General features: G+C 35.4%; 4 protein-coding genes across 5 annotated transcripts; 1 reads left to right on the plus strand and 3 right to left on the minus strand.

The window, feature by feature from the left end:
• Positions 1 to 258: 258 nt before the first annotated feature.
• On the plus strand, positions 259 to 8,461 carry LOC105687394 (cold shock domain-containing protein E1). Its single transcript, XM_048655588.1, has 12 exons — positions 259 to 413; positions 1,511 to 3,046; positions 3,131 to 3,310; positions 3,382 to 3,572; positions 3,682 to 3,892; positions 3,967 to 4,196; positions 4,278 to 4,539; positions 4,609 to 4,845; positions 4,927 to 5,129; positions 5,224 to 5,808; positions 5,896 to 6,060; positions 6,124 to 8,461. The coding sequence occupies exons 2-12, from the start codon at positions 2,654 to 2,656 to the stop codon at positions 6,155 to 6,157; spliced, it is 2,691 nt and encodes an 896-aa protein (XP_048511545.1). The 5' UTR covers positions 259 to 413; positions 1,511 to 2,653; the 3' UTR covers positions 6,158 to 8,461.
• Positions 8,462 to 8,781: 320 nt separating this feature from the next.
• Positions 8,782 to 10,629, minus strand: LOC105687254 (protein crumbs-like). The gene is made up of 4 exons (XM_012402718.3): positions 10,127 to 10,629; positions 9,686 to 9,820; positions 9,421 to 9,549; positions 8,782 to 9,246 (listed from the first exon to the last, which is right to left on the minus strand). The coding sequence occupies exons 1-4, from the start codon at positions 10,182 to 10,184 to the stop codon at positions 9,182 to 9,184; spliced, it is 387 nt and encodes a 128-aa protein (XP_012258141.1). The 5' UTR covers positions 10,185 to 10,629; the 3' UTR covers positions 8,782 to 9,181.
• Positions 10,630 to 11,371: 742 nt separating this feature from the next.
• On the minus strand, positions 11,372 to 12,368 carry LOC105687232 (probable palmitoyltransferase ZDHHC24). The gene has a single exon (XM_012402695.3). It carries the CDS (start codon positions 12,337 to 12,339, stop codon positions 11,473 to 11,475), a length of 867 nt encoding a protein of 288 aa, XP_012258118.2. The 5' UTR covers positions 12,340 to 12,368; the 3' UTR covers positions 11,372 to 11,472.
• A 136-nt stretch (positions 12,369 to 12,504) lies between these two features.
• Positions 12,505 to 14,524, minus strand: LOC105687384 (suppressor APC domain-containing protein 2). 2 transcript variants are annotated; one of them, XM_012403007.3, is made up of 5 exons: positions 13,673 to 14,524; positions 13,462 to 13,608; positions 13,158 to 13,370; positions 12,940 to 13,082; positions 12,505 to 12,824 (listed from the first exon to the last, which is right to left on the minus strand). In XM_012403007.3, the coding sequence occupies exons 1-5, from the start codon at positions 14,522 to 14,524 to the stop codon at positions 12,818 to 12,820; spliced, it is 1,362 nt and encodes a 453-aa protein (XP_012258430.2). In that variant the 3' UTR covers positions 12,505 to 12,817. The 2 variants fall into 2 exon arrangements, with proteins under 2 accessions (XP_012258430.2, XP_012258431.2); XM_012403008.3 differs by having other exon boundaries at positions 12,935 to 13,082.
• Between the last annotated feature and the right edge of the window lie 332 nt (positions 14,525 to 14,856).

Here is a 14,856-nt window from a genome sequence, read left to right on the forward strand (position 1 = left end):
TCCGACTTGTATGAGAAATTCGAAAAAAATAAAACTGATGTTTGGATAAAAAGTTGAAGAGAATGAAAACTTAATTGCAATCATCAAATTTCCAAATTTATGATCTCAATTTTGTTGAGAATGAAAAGAAAAAACACAAGTATTTCTATTTTTCGGATACAACAAATAATCTTAAGGTAATCTAAGTTTGTAGCAATTTTTCTATTAGAATTTCTTTAAATTCTATATATCTCTATGAAAATTACAATCATTTGTGCAGTTGCTTTTTGAAAATTACGTGCCTTTGGTAAATCAATGAATTTCAAGAAGGCTGTGGTCCAAAAATTTGCCGCAGTTGCTCTTGTTTTGTATGTGAAATGCTGAATGTTGACATTCAACATGGCGGCATGTCGTCAGTGCTGTGCTGTGTCGTGGTGAGTTTTATAAAAGTTTTTAATATTATGTGCCTTCGATATTATTAATATAATTAATACTTTAGAAATTCACGGTACTATCTTACTGATCGGCAATTATGCCTATGTATCAGATAACCGCGTCTAATTAACGATTCAAGAAAATTTTAGTTAAAAAAAAACGAACTTGGTGTAAACTTACTCCGAAAACGAATCACACACGACACACAATATATCGGTAACATACTTGATGATTATACCAAATCCGCGAAATAATAAAAATGAATTGAAATTAGTCTATCGTAATTTAATAATAAATCGTCACTCTATGTGGACCATCTTAGTTGAGAGTTTAATACTAGGTCATTCTCTGGTCCTAAATAAACTCAACAATGATTGCTCCAATTTTAAAACCCCTATTACTTTAACCAGAACTATGTTACATTTTAATCCCATGACTCTTATTATGAATTTCAAAATTATCACCTGGCTTAACTGCCAAATTATCATTGACTCGATGTATGGTCCAAAAGTCAGATGTCCTCGTTATCAGTTCAACTGCCAAATCCTTTAATTTTTTTCTGCGTGATTCACCTTTGACCAACACTTTTTCGCATCGACTAAAAAAGGTACACCAGCTAGTGCTGTCCATCATTTTCCTGACGACAAAGAACTCAGGCCTCTCGCCGAGTTGTCCATTATTTGCAGCATATTGAAAAGTATCGACTCATTTTTTTGAACGTCAACTCAACCCTAATTTCGCTTTCTTTTAAATCTTAATTAAGGCTTTACACAAAGTTTATTTTGTTCGCTGTTCTGATAATCGACCTGTCAAAAGCTACCGACCCATCAACAAGGTATTCACAAATATTTTGTATTTCAAACACTGTGGTCAACATTTAGAAGGTTAGAATACATTCGGTCTTTTTAGTTGCGTTACACATTGACCTGTATGTGTGTCGTGTGGTTGAAAAAGTGCTTTTTTTGGCTCTCTTCTAAAATAAAGATTTTCAGTCGTTTGTCATCTTAATTATTGTATCTAAAAAACAGCAGATCATTCAAATGAAGGCTGTTAATTTTGTAATTAATCATTGGTTATTTCAATTTGTCTGTTTCAGCTTGTGTAATTGTTAGTTTAGGACATTTTTGAAACCAACGCTCACTGTAAATTCCACATTAAAAAACAAAGCTGAAGAAGAAAACTGTACTACATAGGATTATTGGAACGACACAACCACACTCAGCACGCATTGAAGACATCTGAGGATTTTCAAGCCAACATTTATATCCTTTAAAATCTCCAATGCTTTCGATTTATTCCTTTTATAAAGGATGACTGATGTTTAAAGAAAAGAAAAGTAAAAAACAAAACAAAATAAAACAAACACAGTTATTCTCAAACGCGCTACTAAATTTAGTAATTATCAGACAGTTGGTTATGATATTATTAACGAAGATACATGGAAAGTATTGATTGTAATATGATGTGCTAGGAAAAGAAAAATTTTGTTTTTGTACTCATATTCCATTCATAATACTGATATTATAATTGTTCGTTTGTAAAAACTGTGTAATGCCACACGCTTCAATGAAAAAAAGGAGTTAGGGTACATAATATGTTCGCAGTGATTACCGCAATTACGTTTTTGTGACTGCGGACCGTTGGCTGAAATTGTGCTACTTTGATCGGTCAATGGGACAAATAGTTCGGGAGATCCATAATTGGAGAGTGCCAAGTTTTCTAACAATAATAGCCTTGGTGGTTCTCGCTAAAAACAACAAAAAAACTAAAATCCCGCGATACTTATCAAAATACCCCGTGTCACCTTCCTCCCTAGTTGCTGGTCACAAGATAGCCTGCATTTCCGCAGCATTTCAAAAAACAAAAAGCCTTTCCTCCCTCTTCATTAAGTTCTTGTAACGTCGTAATAGTAAACAAATATATAAGGTACCAAGAACCATTCTGTGATATCTATGTTAACACTTAAATAATTGAAAAGACTAAAAGTTCTAAATATAAGTATATATATTGCAAAATAGAAGAGCAGAAGAAGCGAAGACAAAACAAATTACCCTAATCGTTTCAAGGAAAGATAAATAAGAGAGAAGAAAAAACAAAAAAAAAAAAAATAAAAAAAAAAAAAAAAAACAAATCAATAAATTAAAAAAAAGAAAATAAAAAAATCAAGAAAAAAAGAAACAAAAAATATAAGAAACAAAATATATATATATATTAATCACATCAAAGAAGATTTCAAATTATGTCCAACAATCCTCAGTGGAAAACGTTCCAGCCGCCAATAATGAACTCTGACCCGGCAATACTTGACTATAAGTCCATGACTATTCCAAGTCCAAAAGCTCTTGGGGAACCGCATCAATCTACCGGTAGCTACCGAAATGGAACAAACTACAGTGGAGATCATTATATGGGTTCACCTCCAGACTGTGGGAAAAGTTCATCAAGTTATACTAGTTTTCCTAGTTCCCAAACATCCCCAAGAAATGGTACCGCCAGATTTCCTATTGGCACCTTTACTGGGATGGAAGGAGGCGTTGGATACACGGGAGAACCTGCAACAAATAATTCGTCGTATCAAGACCAGTCTAATAATCATGGAACACGGGAAACTGGAATCATTGAAAAATTACTGGTAAGTTGGAAGTCGATATTTGAGTCTAGTAGATTCTTCTCTATTGATCAATTCTTTTATTTTTCTTTCATTTTTGTGTTTCAGCACTCTTACGGGTTCATACAGTGCTGCGAACGCCAGGCGAGACTATTTTTTCATTTCAGCCAATTTAGCGGTAATATAGAACATCTGAAAATTGGCGATCCTGTTGAATTTGAAATGACATATGATCGACGAACAGGAAAACCAATCGCTAGCACCGTCAGCAAAATTGCTCCTGAAGTGGTAAACTATTACATCAATGAGCTATCCCGTCGACGATCCGATTGTTTGATTGCGATGATCATATATTCCAGGTTTTGAGCGAAGAAAGGGTCACTGGAAACGTAACGACGGAGCTTCACAGTAGCGGCGATACGCAAGGCCGAATTAGTTATGAAAATCGAGGCGAGTGTTTCTTTCTGCCTTATACCAAAGATGATGTGGAAGGTAACGTCACTTTGCGTGCCGGTGATAAAGTGTCTTTTCAAATCGCTACCAATCAGCGGTAAGTCTTACGGTCGATTAAATTCTTTAATCTCGTTAAAGGACTCGAAGCTACTCATTTCGCCCATGCCCTGACTGAGGATGAAACTTAATTTTTACCCCATTAACAGCGGAAATTTAGGTGCTTGTCACGTGAGACTTGAAAATCCAGCTCATCCCGTTCGTTATCGTGGAGTAGTTTGTTCGATGAAAGAGAGTTTTGGATTTATCGAACGAGCTGACGTTGTAAAGGAGATTTTCTTCCACTTCAGTGAGGCCAAATCCATGAAAGACGAGTTGAAGTTGGGCGATGACGTTGAATTCATAATACAAACGAGAAATGTGAGAAAAGTTTCCAAACTTCGTCGTACCATCAATTCGTTTCAATCGATTTGTGTTCGTTTTTGATTCCTCAGGGCAAAGAGGTGGCATGCAATATTACAAAACTACCACCAGGTTCGATTATTTTCGAAGAAGTGAGCAACGAAGTTGTTAAGGGCCAAGTTCTGAAGCCCTTGGAGAGAGGTACGGCTGCACGTCATCAAAACGATCCCCTACCCGGTAGGATTCGATACAGAGCACCGGACCACTCCGAAGTAGAAGTACCATTTGGTGACAAAGATCAAAAGGGGGATTTTACACTGAGGTGAGAGAGTTGGTTTTAAAATTATTAGTCTTCTAATAATTGGAACTCTTAATTTCATTCATAAATGGTCTTGTTTTGAAGACACGGCGATTGGGTCCAGTTCCGCATCGCGACTGACACTAGGGATCAGTTGAAAAGAGCAACGGAAATATCATTGCTACCCGATTCATTCACAGTGTCAGGAGAAAGACGTGAACAAGGCATTATCGGTTCTTTGAAAGATGGTTTTGGATTTATACGCTGCGTCGATAGGGAATCTAAACTTTTCTTCCATTTCAACGAAGTGCTTGACGTAGATAGAGAAATCAGTGTAAACGACGAAGTTGAATTCACAGTTATACAAGTAAGCATTGAAATTACTATTCCGGTAAGAAGTTTTTTTTTAATGTTTCACTAATTGTCTGTCGTTCAGGATCCATCGTCGTCGTTTTCTAATTCTCGACAAAGCGCGATCAGATTAAAACATCTGCCAACGGGTAGCGTTCAGTTTGAAAGTGTTATAGAAACGATGGTGCCAGGCAGTATAGTCCAGGATACCAATGGAATCGAACCCGGTCTCATCAGTTACACAAAAGATGGCCAACAGAAGAATATTATTTTCTTTACAAAAGACTGTGATCCAAAAAGTATCCCAAAGCTCGGAGAAAAGGTGGGTACTCTCGGTTGGGTTCTGACGAACAAAAAAACGACCGGTCTGCCGGTAAAATAATACGACGATTTATCGTTCAAGGTTACATTCAACATTTGCCAAGTTAAGCGAAACAAAGAGCTTGTAGCCGTAGACATATCATTAACGAGTCCGAACGAAAAAACTCCGAATGGAAATAAGAAATCAAACGGCTCAACTATCCAGGGATTCATTGCCGCACTCAAGGATGGATTTGGCTTCATCGAGACTATCAATCATGAGAGGGAAATATTTTTCCACTTCAGGTAAATGAGGTTGCATTTTATCAGGCATTCGATTCCGGTTTATCGCAAACAATCATCCGACAGTTCGGTTACGATAAATGTTTACCGCTTTTAGCAATTTCGACGGCGACGCGAACACTTTGGAATTGGGCGCTGAAGTAGAATGTACGATCGGCAACGGCAACGGAAGGGGTGCGGGTGGTTGCGCAGCGGCAGAACTGGTGCGTTTGATACCCCGTGGAACGATTCCCAGACCGACGTGTACGGGAGAAGTACTAGATGGAACGGTAGTCCGACCTCTCCGAAGTGCCAATCCCGACCAAGTTGAATATGCGGGTTTAATAAAGATAAATCCTACAACGGAAGACGAAGAAACGCCGGAGTATGAATTTGGAATAATGGGTCTTGTAAATAAACGTGAATTATTACAATCCGGTGATCCGGTACAATTACAAATCGACGTAGCAGGTCACGCTTGCAATATTGTCGCCGTACGTAAAAAGCGAAGAGCAACCGTAGACGCTGTTAAAGGACCGTTCGGTTTTCTAGCGTATGAAGTTGACGAAGGGAAAAAATTATTTTTCCACATGAGCGAAGTAAGAGATCACGCGACGCTGCAACCCGGTGACCAAGTTGAATTTGTTTTGGTGACAAATCAACGTACCGGTAAATCATCAGCGTGTAACGTAACACGTTTAAGGTAATTCTATCAATATTGCAATTTCCAATTATGCAATGTTCGATGATCCGAGTTAACTAATGTCCTTTTTTTTCTTCCTATTTGTAGTGACATTGTGCAACAACGACCCGAACGACTGATAAGTCGTCTACGTACTATTTCACTTGAAGACACAGGTCCAAAATTAACCGTTGTACGACAACCACGAGGTCCTGACGGAACTCGTGGTTTTGGCCAGGAAAGACCGCCTCACATTCCTGGTTCAATTCAAGAGTAATGTTGTACCTACCAATGATTATTCAGCCCAAAATTGTATTTACATTAAAATATTTTCAGTCCATGCACTTTGAAGCCGAGATTATTATTATGAAAGTGGAAAAAGAACAAGCAAACGAAGAAAGGATAAAAAAAAACAACAACAGAAGGATATAAAATAGAACTAATTAACAAAAGAACAAAACCAACACTTCAAACCAATCATGAACATTAATTAACCAAATCGAAGTATAAATAAAATACTTACAGTTAATGAATAGTGAATATTAATAATTATAAATATTGAATATTAAAGTAATAGATGTAATAATAATAATAATGATAATAATCGGCAAAATTGGACACTAAAAAAAAAAAAAATATAAATCAGAAACAACGAGCTATTTTGATCTTTCTTCCTTTCTCTCTCTGCCTGGAAAACATTTATGACACATTTAAAATAGGTAATAAAGCAGGCAGACAGCAGTTCATCTAATCTTTTTATATTAAAATAAAACTCATATGTTTTATTGCAATTTTATGTAGAGAAAAAAATGAAAAAACTTTCCTTTTCTAATTTTCTTATGTACTACCTTGTGTGTAGAAGGTATACGAAAAAGAAAATAAGGAAGAATAAAACTGTCGTTATTCGCATTTCTCACACCGTTTAAGTTATTCATTATCAAATAAATTAATTCTCAAATAGAATTCGCATTTCTCACACCGTTCAAGTTATTCATTATCAAATAAATTAATTCTAATTATCAGTTTTAATATTTAACTGTGAACCTATGTGACTAAAAACCATTTATTTCTCAAATAGAATTTGGTGCGGCTACGTAAAACAAAGTGATTTAGGACATTAAAAATTTAGGTTTATAATATAAGGAAGAGAAAAAGAAGGGGAGAATAAAAAGAAAAAGAAACGTGAAGAAAATGAGCAGCAACGTTTATAATATTCAGTGGATTGCTAAAAAAAAATTAGAAAGAAAAAAAAATATACATATTATATATACATGTAATTATGCCACACTGAGACTGTATGGTAATTAATGACATGTGTCGTCATGCTTAACGCAAGATAAAGGAAAACAATATACATGTATAGTATACACACACCTGAATCTACTGCAGAATCATGTGGTAATATGAAAAAAAAAAAAACTTTTATTATTAACATCGATCATCGATTCATTTGGAATTTATGCTACCAAAAAAAAGAAAAAAAAAAAATTATCCTTACACGCGATAATCACACGCTATAGGCGTATTATAATACAATGAAATTTTAACAACAGTCTCGAGATATCTCGATGAAAATTCGCAGCGTGACGAATAATGGTGAAAATAATAATAATTATAATTATAATCAAATAGAAAAAAAGTAAATCTTCTACAAACCTGCACGGTAGCAATACTGATTGTAATATGACGATGGTGAAGATGGCATCGTTCGATGAAGATGATGATGATGACGAGAGTGGTATGGAGAGGAGGTTGTACAAGCCATACGTCTCTTTATAATAAATTATTGTACAGCGGTATACATAAAATATTATAATTATACTCTCCGTCAGAAATAAATATATACGAATTTGTAAAAAAAAAGTTAAAAAAAGCAATAAAAAATAAAAAAGAAACACCAAAAGAAAATAAAGAGACGAACCTCGAAAAATATGATTGAGAATTAAGATAAAATTAAAAGAAAAAAGACAAAAAAAAAACAAAAAAAGAAAAACAAATCAAAAAAGTTTAAAAAAAGCAAATAAAATGAAACAAAAAATAATAAAATAGATAAATAAAACGTAAACCTGAAACAAGTAAATAACAAATTATGAGTTAAAACTGGCCAACTGTTTGACCTAGCTAATATGTTAATGATTTATGTATACATATATATTTATATATAGTTTAAATATATATGTATAAATATATAAGTATATGTCGTTGAGTTCCTGATGCAGTCTCGTGTTGTCAAATCAAATTAGTATTATGAATTCAGAGCGCAAAGAGAAAAAAAAAACATTCAAAAGACAAAAAAAAATAATAATTAAAATAAAAAAGCAGAAAAATCAACTGCATATATGACGAAGCTATTGTATAACTTGTCTATTTATACATAGATAGAAAAAAATGAAAATTTAAGAGATCAGCATTTTATAAGTTTTGCCATTACGACTGTGACCGAAAATACACGTGGCATTATTTAGAAATAGACGAAAGGAAATAACATAATCACGTATCCACATAAAACATACATACACAAGCACGATACAAACTTAAGTGCGCTTGTCGTCGTAAGGCCCATTAGATCAAACACATCAATTATGCATGTAAAAGAAGCCAAAAAGAAACTGTAAAATTATTGGTAAAACAATAAAAATTGGAAGCATCAACGAAACATTTCCTATATAAAATACATGTTATTTTGTGAATGGTTTAGTTTTTCATCTGTAGAAATCAATTATTATTCTGTGCATAATATTTTTCATCGATTATTCATGTACCTATATAATAAGAATCCTCGTCTTGGAAAAGCTGTCAATCGAAATCTTCTTTTTATTATAATTAATTTTACTTCAAATATTATCTCGTTATTATTGTTTAATTCCCTCATCTTGTATACCAAGTTCGATAATAAGTTGCGATACTGAATTGATTTTAAGTTGCACTTCTGTGCGTCGGTCAATGTACTAGTCAAAGATGTTGAAATTTGTTTTTCCCCAGAGTTCTCATCTGTTTTTTTTTTTTCTGAGGCTCCGTTGGAAATTTAATTAGTTCACCCTGCGCTTCAGTTGGGGTGATTGAAATATTTTTGAGATCTGTTCAATTACATCGATGGGTCAATTGGTGAAAATTCATCGTTTGGGAAGAGAAGATCATAGGACGTCAGAAAGAGATCCACTTCTCTTTTTTTTACGCTAGTTACATCTAGGCACTGTACACATAATTGTGCTATGAAAATCATGCAGACTACGCTTTTCAATATGTACAAGATGTATTATTATTATTACTATTATAATTGTGTTGTTTATAAAGATTCTGGTGAGAAAAATATACCTATAACAATATATATTTAAATCGATGAACGTTAGTTGGGAGATAAATCATACTTTATATTCAAATGATGGAAAAATAATTAAATCACAACGCACTCGTAAGGAAACGGTCCATGGATGAGCGAATTTTGTGGGCCGGGACAAGCTGGAAATTAAAATCATTACCATTAATATAAAAGAGTTTTAGATTCTTCCGGTTCGAATGACTTTGAATTAATATTCATTGGATAATAGAAAGAGCAGCGTTTGTAAACTAGGAACAAATGTGATGCTCAGTGATAAGATCAATTTATCTAGATTATGAATTATTAATATCTACCATTATCACATCGAGGTCCGTAGAAACCGGTGCCTTCGCATTGGCATTTGAATCCAGGATCCTGGGATATTTGAAGACAGGAACCTCCGTGTCTGCAAGGTCTTCTGTAGCATATGTCGTTGCGACTCCCTGGAATTAATTAATAATTGATGAATGAATGGAGCAGAAGATGATTGATTGATTGAAAATGAATGATGCAGATGCATAGAGAAATGAGGACACAATTGATGACATGATTATGGAACTATTAAAACTAGTTAGTTACCATTTAATGAGCGATAACACTCCTTGATATTGTTGTATCTGTATTCAGACCGACAACCGTATCCGCAGCTGCACTTAGCACTGGCGATTCTACAACCGTGATGCATTTGGTCCAGTTCACAGGCCAGTGTTGTACCTTTAAATAAAGCAAGACAAGTACACTTTTTGGATTTATTTCAAAAATCAAGATCAAACTGCTTTCTTTGAAGATTTCTGTGGTCTTGCAGACCCACCCGATGAGTTAGGATTATTTAAAAAAACGAGAAATAAATAGATATAATCAGCCATATCTGTATAAAACCGGAAGCGAGCGAGACACTCGGATTATCGTTGAAGATTATTCTTAAAATATGCATGATAAATATTTTCGCTTGAAAATTTTATCAGAGAAAATGATGGAAGGAGAAGAATGGTTTTAGCTGGTAGAGCATAAAAAATGTACCTATAATCGTAAAAAGTACGAGTAAAAGAGGAAGCTGCGCTCTATAAAATGTGAACATGATGAAAATTTTGGTAGTTATCACAGATTGCTGGTGTTTTGTAATTTTTGTTTTTCTTATGAATAAAACGGACGTTCATAAATCACGACACAAAGAGCAATTGCTGACAGAATTGATTAGTCTGGAAAAGGAGTCCCTTCAATGAGCAGCTTGAACTGCAACTAAACGGTATAAAAACTAAACTAAAGTAAGAATTTATAATACTAAGCTATGCTGCTATATGTTCAGATCTTGGTCGCGCGTGGGGTCGTTGTCAAACACTTAGAATAAAATAAGAAAATAAAACTACAGTGAAGCACTTTTACGACTGTTAGATCACGAACGCTGCTTTACTGCGGTAGCTAGCTAGCTGCTTTAAGAAGGAGCCAAGATAAAGTAACAAAGTTCCCTGGCATCTGAACCGAAGCTGGAAGCCGTTGCACTTGCGACCCCTGCACTGGCGTGGCAGTTCAATATTCAAACATTTTTTCTGTTTTTTCAATTTTTGAAGGAGGAGCTATAAAGAAGATTGCGGGATTTGAATACAATCAACATCGATTTTTGGTCGACAACCTCGAACCCAGATACTCGAAAACATCTGCGCATACAATAATATTCTGCTATAAATTTGAAAAACTTTCAGGCTGCCTAGCTATAAACTTTGCTCCAACAGGTTCCAGGGTTCCATCCTATTTTTGGATATGCCTTAACAAGAGTGACAAAATATGTTGTAAAAGCGACGAATCTCAAAGCAGTACCCGCCTATTTATGGTATGAATCCGGAATGAAAAATACGTCGACTGGAAAATTACCCTCTTATAATCAAGTGAAAAGCTGGCGTCGATAAATTTTTTGCATGGAGGGTATAAATTTATTTGTACTCACTCAATCTAATAATACTTTGGAATCTGCATACACAAATTGGAACAAATTTTCATCCTTACATATCTGTATTCATTAAACTATTACGACATGATAACACTTGACACGCGTGCATGATTTACATGTTATTTATTATCAATAAAAGAAATCTGTGCCGCATGCTGCAGGGTTCAATGGAACAAGACGATTTCATAATTTAAACACAATTTATTTTAGAGCATTTCAAATTCCACGCACATGGATATAGTCATACGTATTATAAGAGAACAAAGAAAGCTCTTGTATTTACATCAAATAGTTCATTTGTATTATCATCTACACGGAGAGATTATATGTAATCGTTTCTGCAAAGGAGCTCACTATTTGATTTCGGGCGACGGATTACTGCTGAATAGCAGTACAAAAAATATATGAAACTGAACTATAACTATGACAGCCTTGTCGATGAAGTTTTCTGAGGCGGAAGATCGGATGTTATCAATGGACATATCCAAGTAAGATACCACCGCTGTCCCAATACTTCTTTAACATTATCGATTGAAGAATTTCCTTGTAGTCTATCACGTCTTCCGATTTTTGCTTCGATGCCAATAAGACCTCTGGTGATCAAATATATGTTGAAAATGCTGAGTAATGAGACCATTATCGAACCAACGATCATTACGATGTACAAAACTAGGTAGACTGTATTAACTGCAGAGTCAGGGTGGAGGAAGAGAATCAATGGGGGGCAGAATAGCTGGGCCACAAGCTCAGGTATGAACAATTCCATTCGTCTCTTCATGAATATTGTTGTGCAATAAAAATAATATGTCGTTCCTAAGAACATGTATAATAAAAATATCACAAAGAAACGACGGTTGTATTCTCCAATGCAGTAACCAATGAACATGCAATGATGATCACGTTTCAATATGCAAGTATTGCAGGATACACAGTGCCAACTGTGGGAAGGTTGGTTATAATCTGCGCCGCAAAGTTTGCATGATTGCGATGAATCTTCCATTAAAATTTCTACCTTTTCAGTCTGATCCTGATCCCCAAGATACGCTCTTGTGCTCGTATCGCAGATTATCATGCATATGTAGTTTCCGATAATATTGAAGGCGATAAAGTGACCGGCAACCAAATTCAACCAGTATGAAGTTGACCCAAGTAAATAGATGTCAGGTAAAACCAAAAAGAATATGAAATAGTAGTAAACCGGTATCATGCTCAACATAAAACTTGCCACTATTTTATCTCCTGTTCTGAAAGGTACGATGCATCTTCGCATCTTACGTATTGACCACATCGTTTGTCAAAGTTTGTTATTTTTCCTTCAGAAAATAATTGAATAAGAAAACAACTGTAAATGAAATGGATACGACTTTCTTCTATCTGGTAGATTTTTTTTCAACTGAGATTAATATTCGAGGAATCTTCGTTTGAGGATTTATTAGTAAAAATAACTCAATTTACTATTCGCACCATGTAGAGGCATGAAATATAATTTTTTCTTTTTTTTTTTCTAAATTGTACAAAAGTATTAAAATGTTATTAATAACGTTACAAGATAATAATATCGTTCGATTTTAAATTATGATAACTTCAATTGGTATATCTTAGAGATATGATTAATTGCACGTTCATATTTACTTCTGGATAGAAATAATATCAGACATTGATCAGCTGATGTCAAATGCAGGTGGACTCTTGAAATGAAATGTTGAATCGTTGCCGATAAATTTCATCCACTTCTAAATCGCAAAAGAGATTGCAAAAGTGGCTTATTAAATGCTGAAAGAATCAGAAAAATTTATCCAGACAAGCTATAACTGTACCTCTCTGGTGTGGTAGAAACGAATCAGATTTTATATTTTTCCATAGTTGAATACATTTTTTAGTACCTTACATGAAAGTCTGATCGTGTAGCTCATGAATCATAGCAGATCTTCGAGGTTGGCCCATTCCTGATTGTCGGTTATAAACTTCTCGCATTAAGCTCTCCTTCTCTTGTTCTAGTATTGCAATTCGTTGACCCTTTTTGTTCACCTCCTGAAAGATTTTACATAACAATCAATTTTTTTCTGAAATACAGGATCTGCATTTGATAAATTGATCAATGGGTACCTCCGTTAGTCTATGATTTTGTTGCTTAAGCCTTGAAATCATATCCTGATGAAGTTGTGGCGTGGTGGGATTACTGATGACAGCCAAATTCATGTGGAGTGGCAATCCACCTCGCTCCCAGCTGCTTATAAGCGCCGCAAGATGCCGGTTTACTTCCAGGACTCGTGCTCTCTGTAGTTCCAATCGTTCCTGCTGAGCTTCTGTCCATTGTTCCTAAATAGATTGAATAATTTTGGTTTCTTTTTGAGGCTGGCTTCAAAGTTGTTAGGATCTAGAACTTATCAATTAAATAACGGAAGCGTACCACATGTGACCCCATCCGACCGACGTGCCTGATCTTCTCTTGGGTCGCAGATATTTGCTTAAGATACCATTCTCTGGTTTTATCAAGGGCAGTTAAACCCTGCAGCAATACGTCTTTTTCTTGCTCGATTTGTTTCATACGTTTCATCTGAAATATACGCGATTAGTTGTAACACTGTTTGGATAATATTTTGGGAGAGAAAATGATTTACCATATTATAATCAATACCATTCTGCAACGTGTGTCGTCTGGGCTCACGACGTCGCACTATGGATTTTTTCTGCTGAATCCCAAGCTGATTATGCTGCGTATCTACAGCCTTTCCGTCACCAAGCGCACGAGGTGGTCTTACAGTAGTTCTTGGATCGGTTTGATAGTTTATTGGAGCAACTTGCCGCTTATCCGTCGATTTTTCATCTCCCATCAGTAAACCCATCTGCCAATTTTGCAGCGCAGTTCTTATTCCAGATTTGTCCATGTTTCTATCAAAATTCATAGCCAATGGAACTCTCCCTTCTAGACCAGCTCCAGTTCTCGGAGGTTTTGGGGGTCCATAAGTTTTTGTTGGTTTTGGTTCAGAGGTACTTCGGTTGTCTACAGACTCTGAATGAAGAACTACATCCTTCCTCCCTGGAAGCTGTGGCATACTCGAAGTTCGCTGCTGTGATATTGCATTGTTGGGACGGATTGTCGCTGTATTTGGAGATGTCCAAGGAATCTTATTCTGCCCATCAATGATGAGCGCAGGGGTAGAGGGTTGTCGGTTTTGCTGTATTTCGCATTTTGCAGCTTCGGCATCGGATTGAATCTGCAGCAAGCAGATCTTCAAACCAGTGCAGAATCTCTCAAAAGATAAAAGTCCATTGGCTGGTGTAACCTTTTTAAGGCTTTCCAAAACACCTTTAGGAAGACCCTGCGTTCCATCATCCTGCCATCGCTCTTCTATGTCTGCAAACTTTACAAATCCGCTACTTGAGTCATCCATAATATCAAATAGCGTCCTCATCGCTGTGACGAAACCTTTCGGTAGACCATCCAGATTTGGAAACTGCATTTGCGCCATCTTAATACGAAAGATTATTCTATAAAAAACACTAATCCCACTGATCAAAAATTAGAGAGGTTGTGACAGTTCCGTTGCGTGTTGCTTATGTCATGTTATTTAGAAGATGAACTTATTGAAATAAAGAAACTATAATTTTATTAGATTACAGTTTTACAACGTGTTAACAGCGAAATTTTAATCACAATTCACACTTTGATATTTGCCATATTGAAATTATTTTAGCGACACGAATTAAAGTTTGATTTTCATCCCGAGAAAGGGCCAACGTGAGAGCGTGGAAGAATAAATGTTAACAAATATTTCAAAGAACTTAGTTATGGAAAATGAAA

Source organism: Athalia rosae, chromosome 5, assembly GCF_917208135.1.
Source record: "Athalia rosae chromosome 5, iyAthRosa1.1, whole genome shotgun sequence".
NCBI classification, from domain to species: Eukaryota; Metazoa; Arthropoda; class Insecta; order Hymenoptera; family Athaliidae; genus Athalia; species Athalia rosae.

Coding starts and splice junctions, on each gene's coding strand:
- LOC105687394 (XM_048655588.1), top strand. CDS start 2,654: ATGTCCAACAATCCTCAGTGGAAAACGTTCCAGCCGCCAATAATGAAC. Junction 3,311..3,381: donor GCAAAATTGCTCCTGAAGTG/GTAAACTATTAC, acceptor CATATATTCCAG/GTTTTGAGCGAAGAAAGGGT. Junction 4,540..4,608: donor TTGAATTCACAGTTATACAA/GTAAGCATTGAA, acceptor TCTGTCGTTCAG/GATCCATCGTCGTCGTTTTC.
- LOC105687384 (XM_012403007.3), bottom strand. CDS start 14,524: ATGGCGCAAATGCAGTTTCCAAATCTGGATGGTCTACCGAAAGGTTTC. Junction 13,609..13,672: donor ATGGTATTGATTATAATATG/GTAAATCATTTT, acceptor CGTATATTTCAG/ATGAAACGTATGAAACAAAT. Junction 13,083..13,157: donor AAAATCATAGACTAACGGAG/GTACCCATTGAT, acceptor AAAATCTTTCAG/GAGGTGAACAAAAAGGGTCA.
- LOC105687232 (XM_012402695.3), bottom strand. CDS start 12,339: ATGTGGTCAATACGTAAGATGCGAAGATGCATCGTACCTTTCAGAACA.
- LOC105687254 (XM_012402718.3), bottom strand. CDS start 10,184: ATGTTCACATTTTATAGAGCGCAGCTTCCTCTTTTACTCGTACTTTTT. Junction 9,821..10,126: donor CGTACTTTTTACGATTATAG/GTACATTTTTTA, acceptor CTTTATTTAAAG/GTACAACACTGGCCTGTGAA. Junction 9,247..9,420: donor CGGACCTCGATGTGATAATG/GTAGATATTAAT, acceptor TTTAATTTCCAG/CTTGTCCCGGCCCACAAAAT.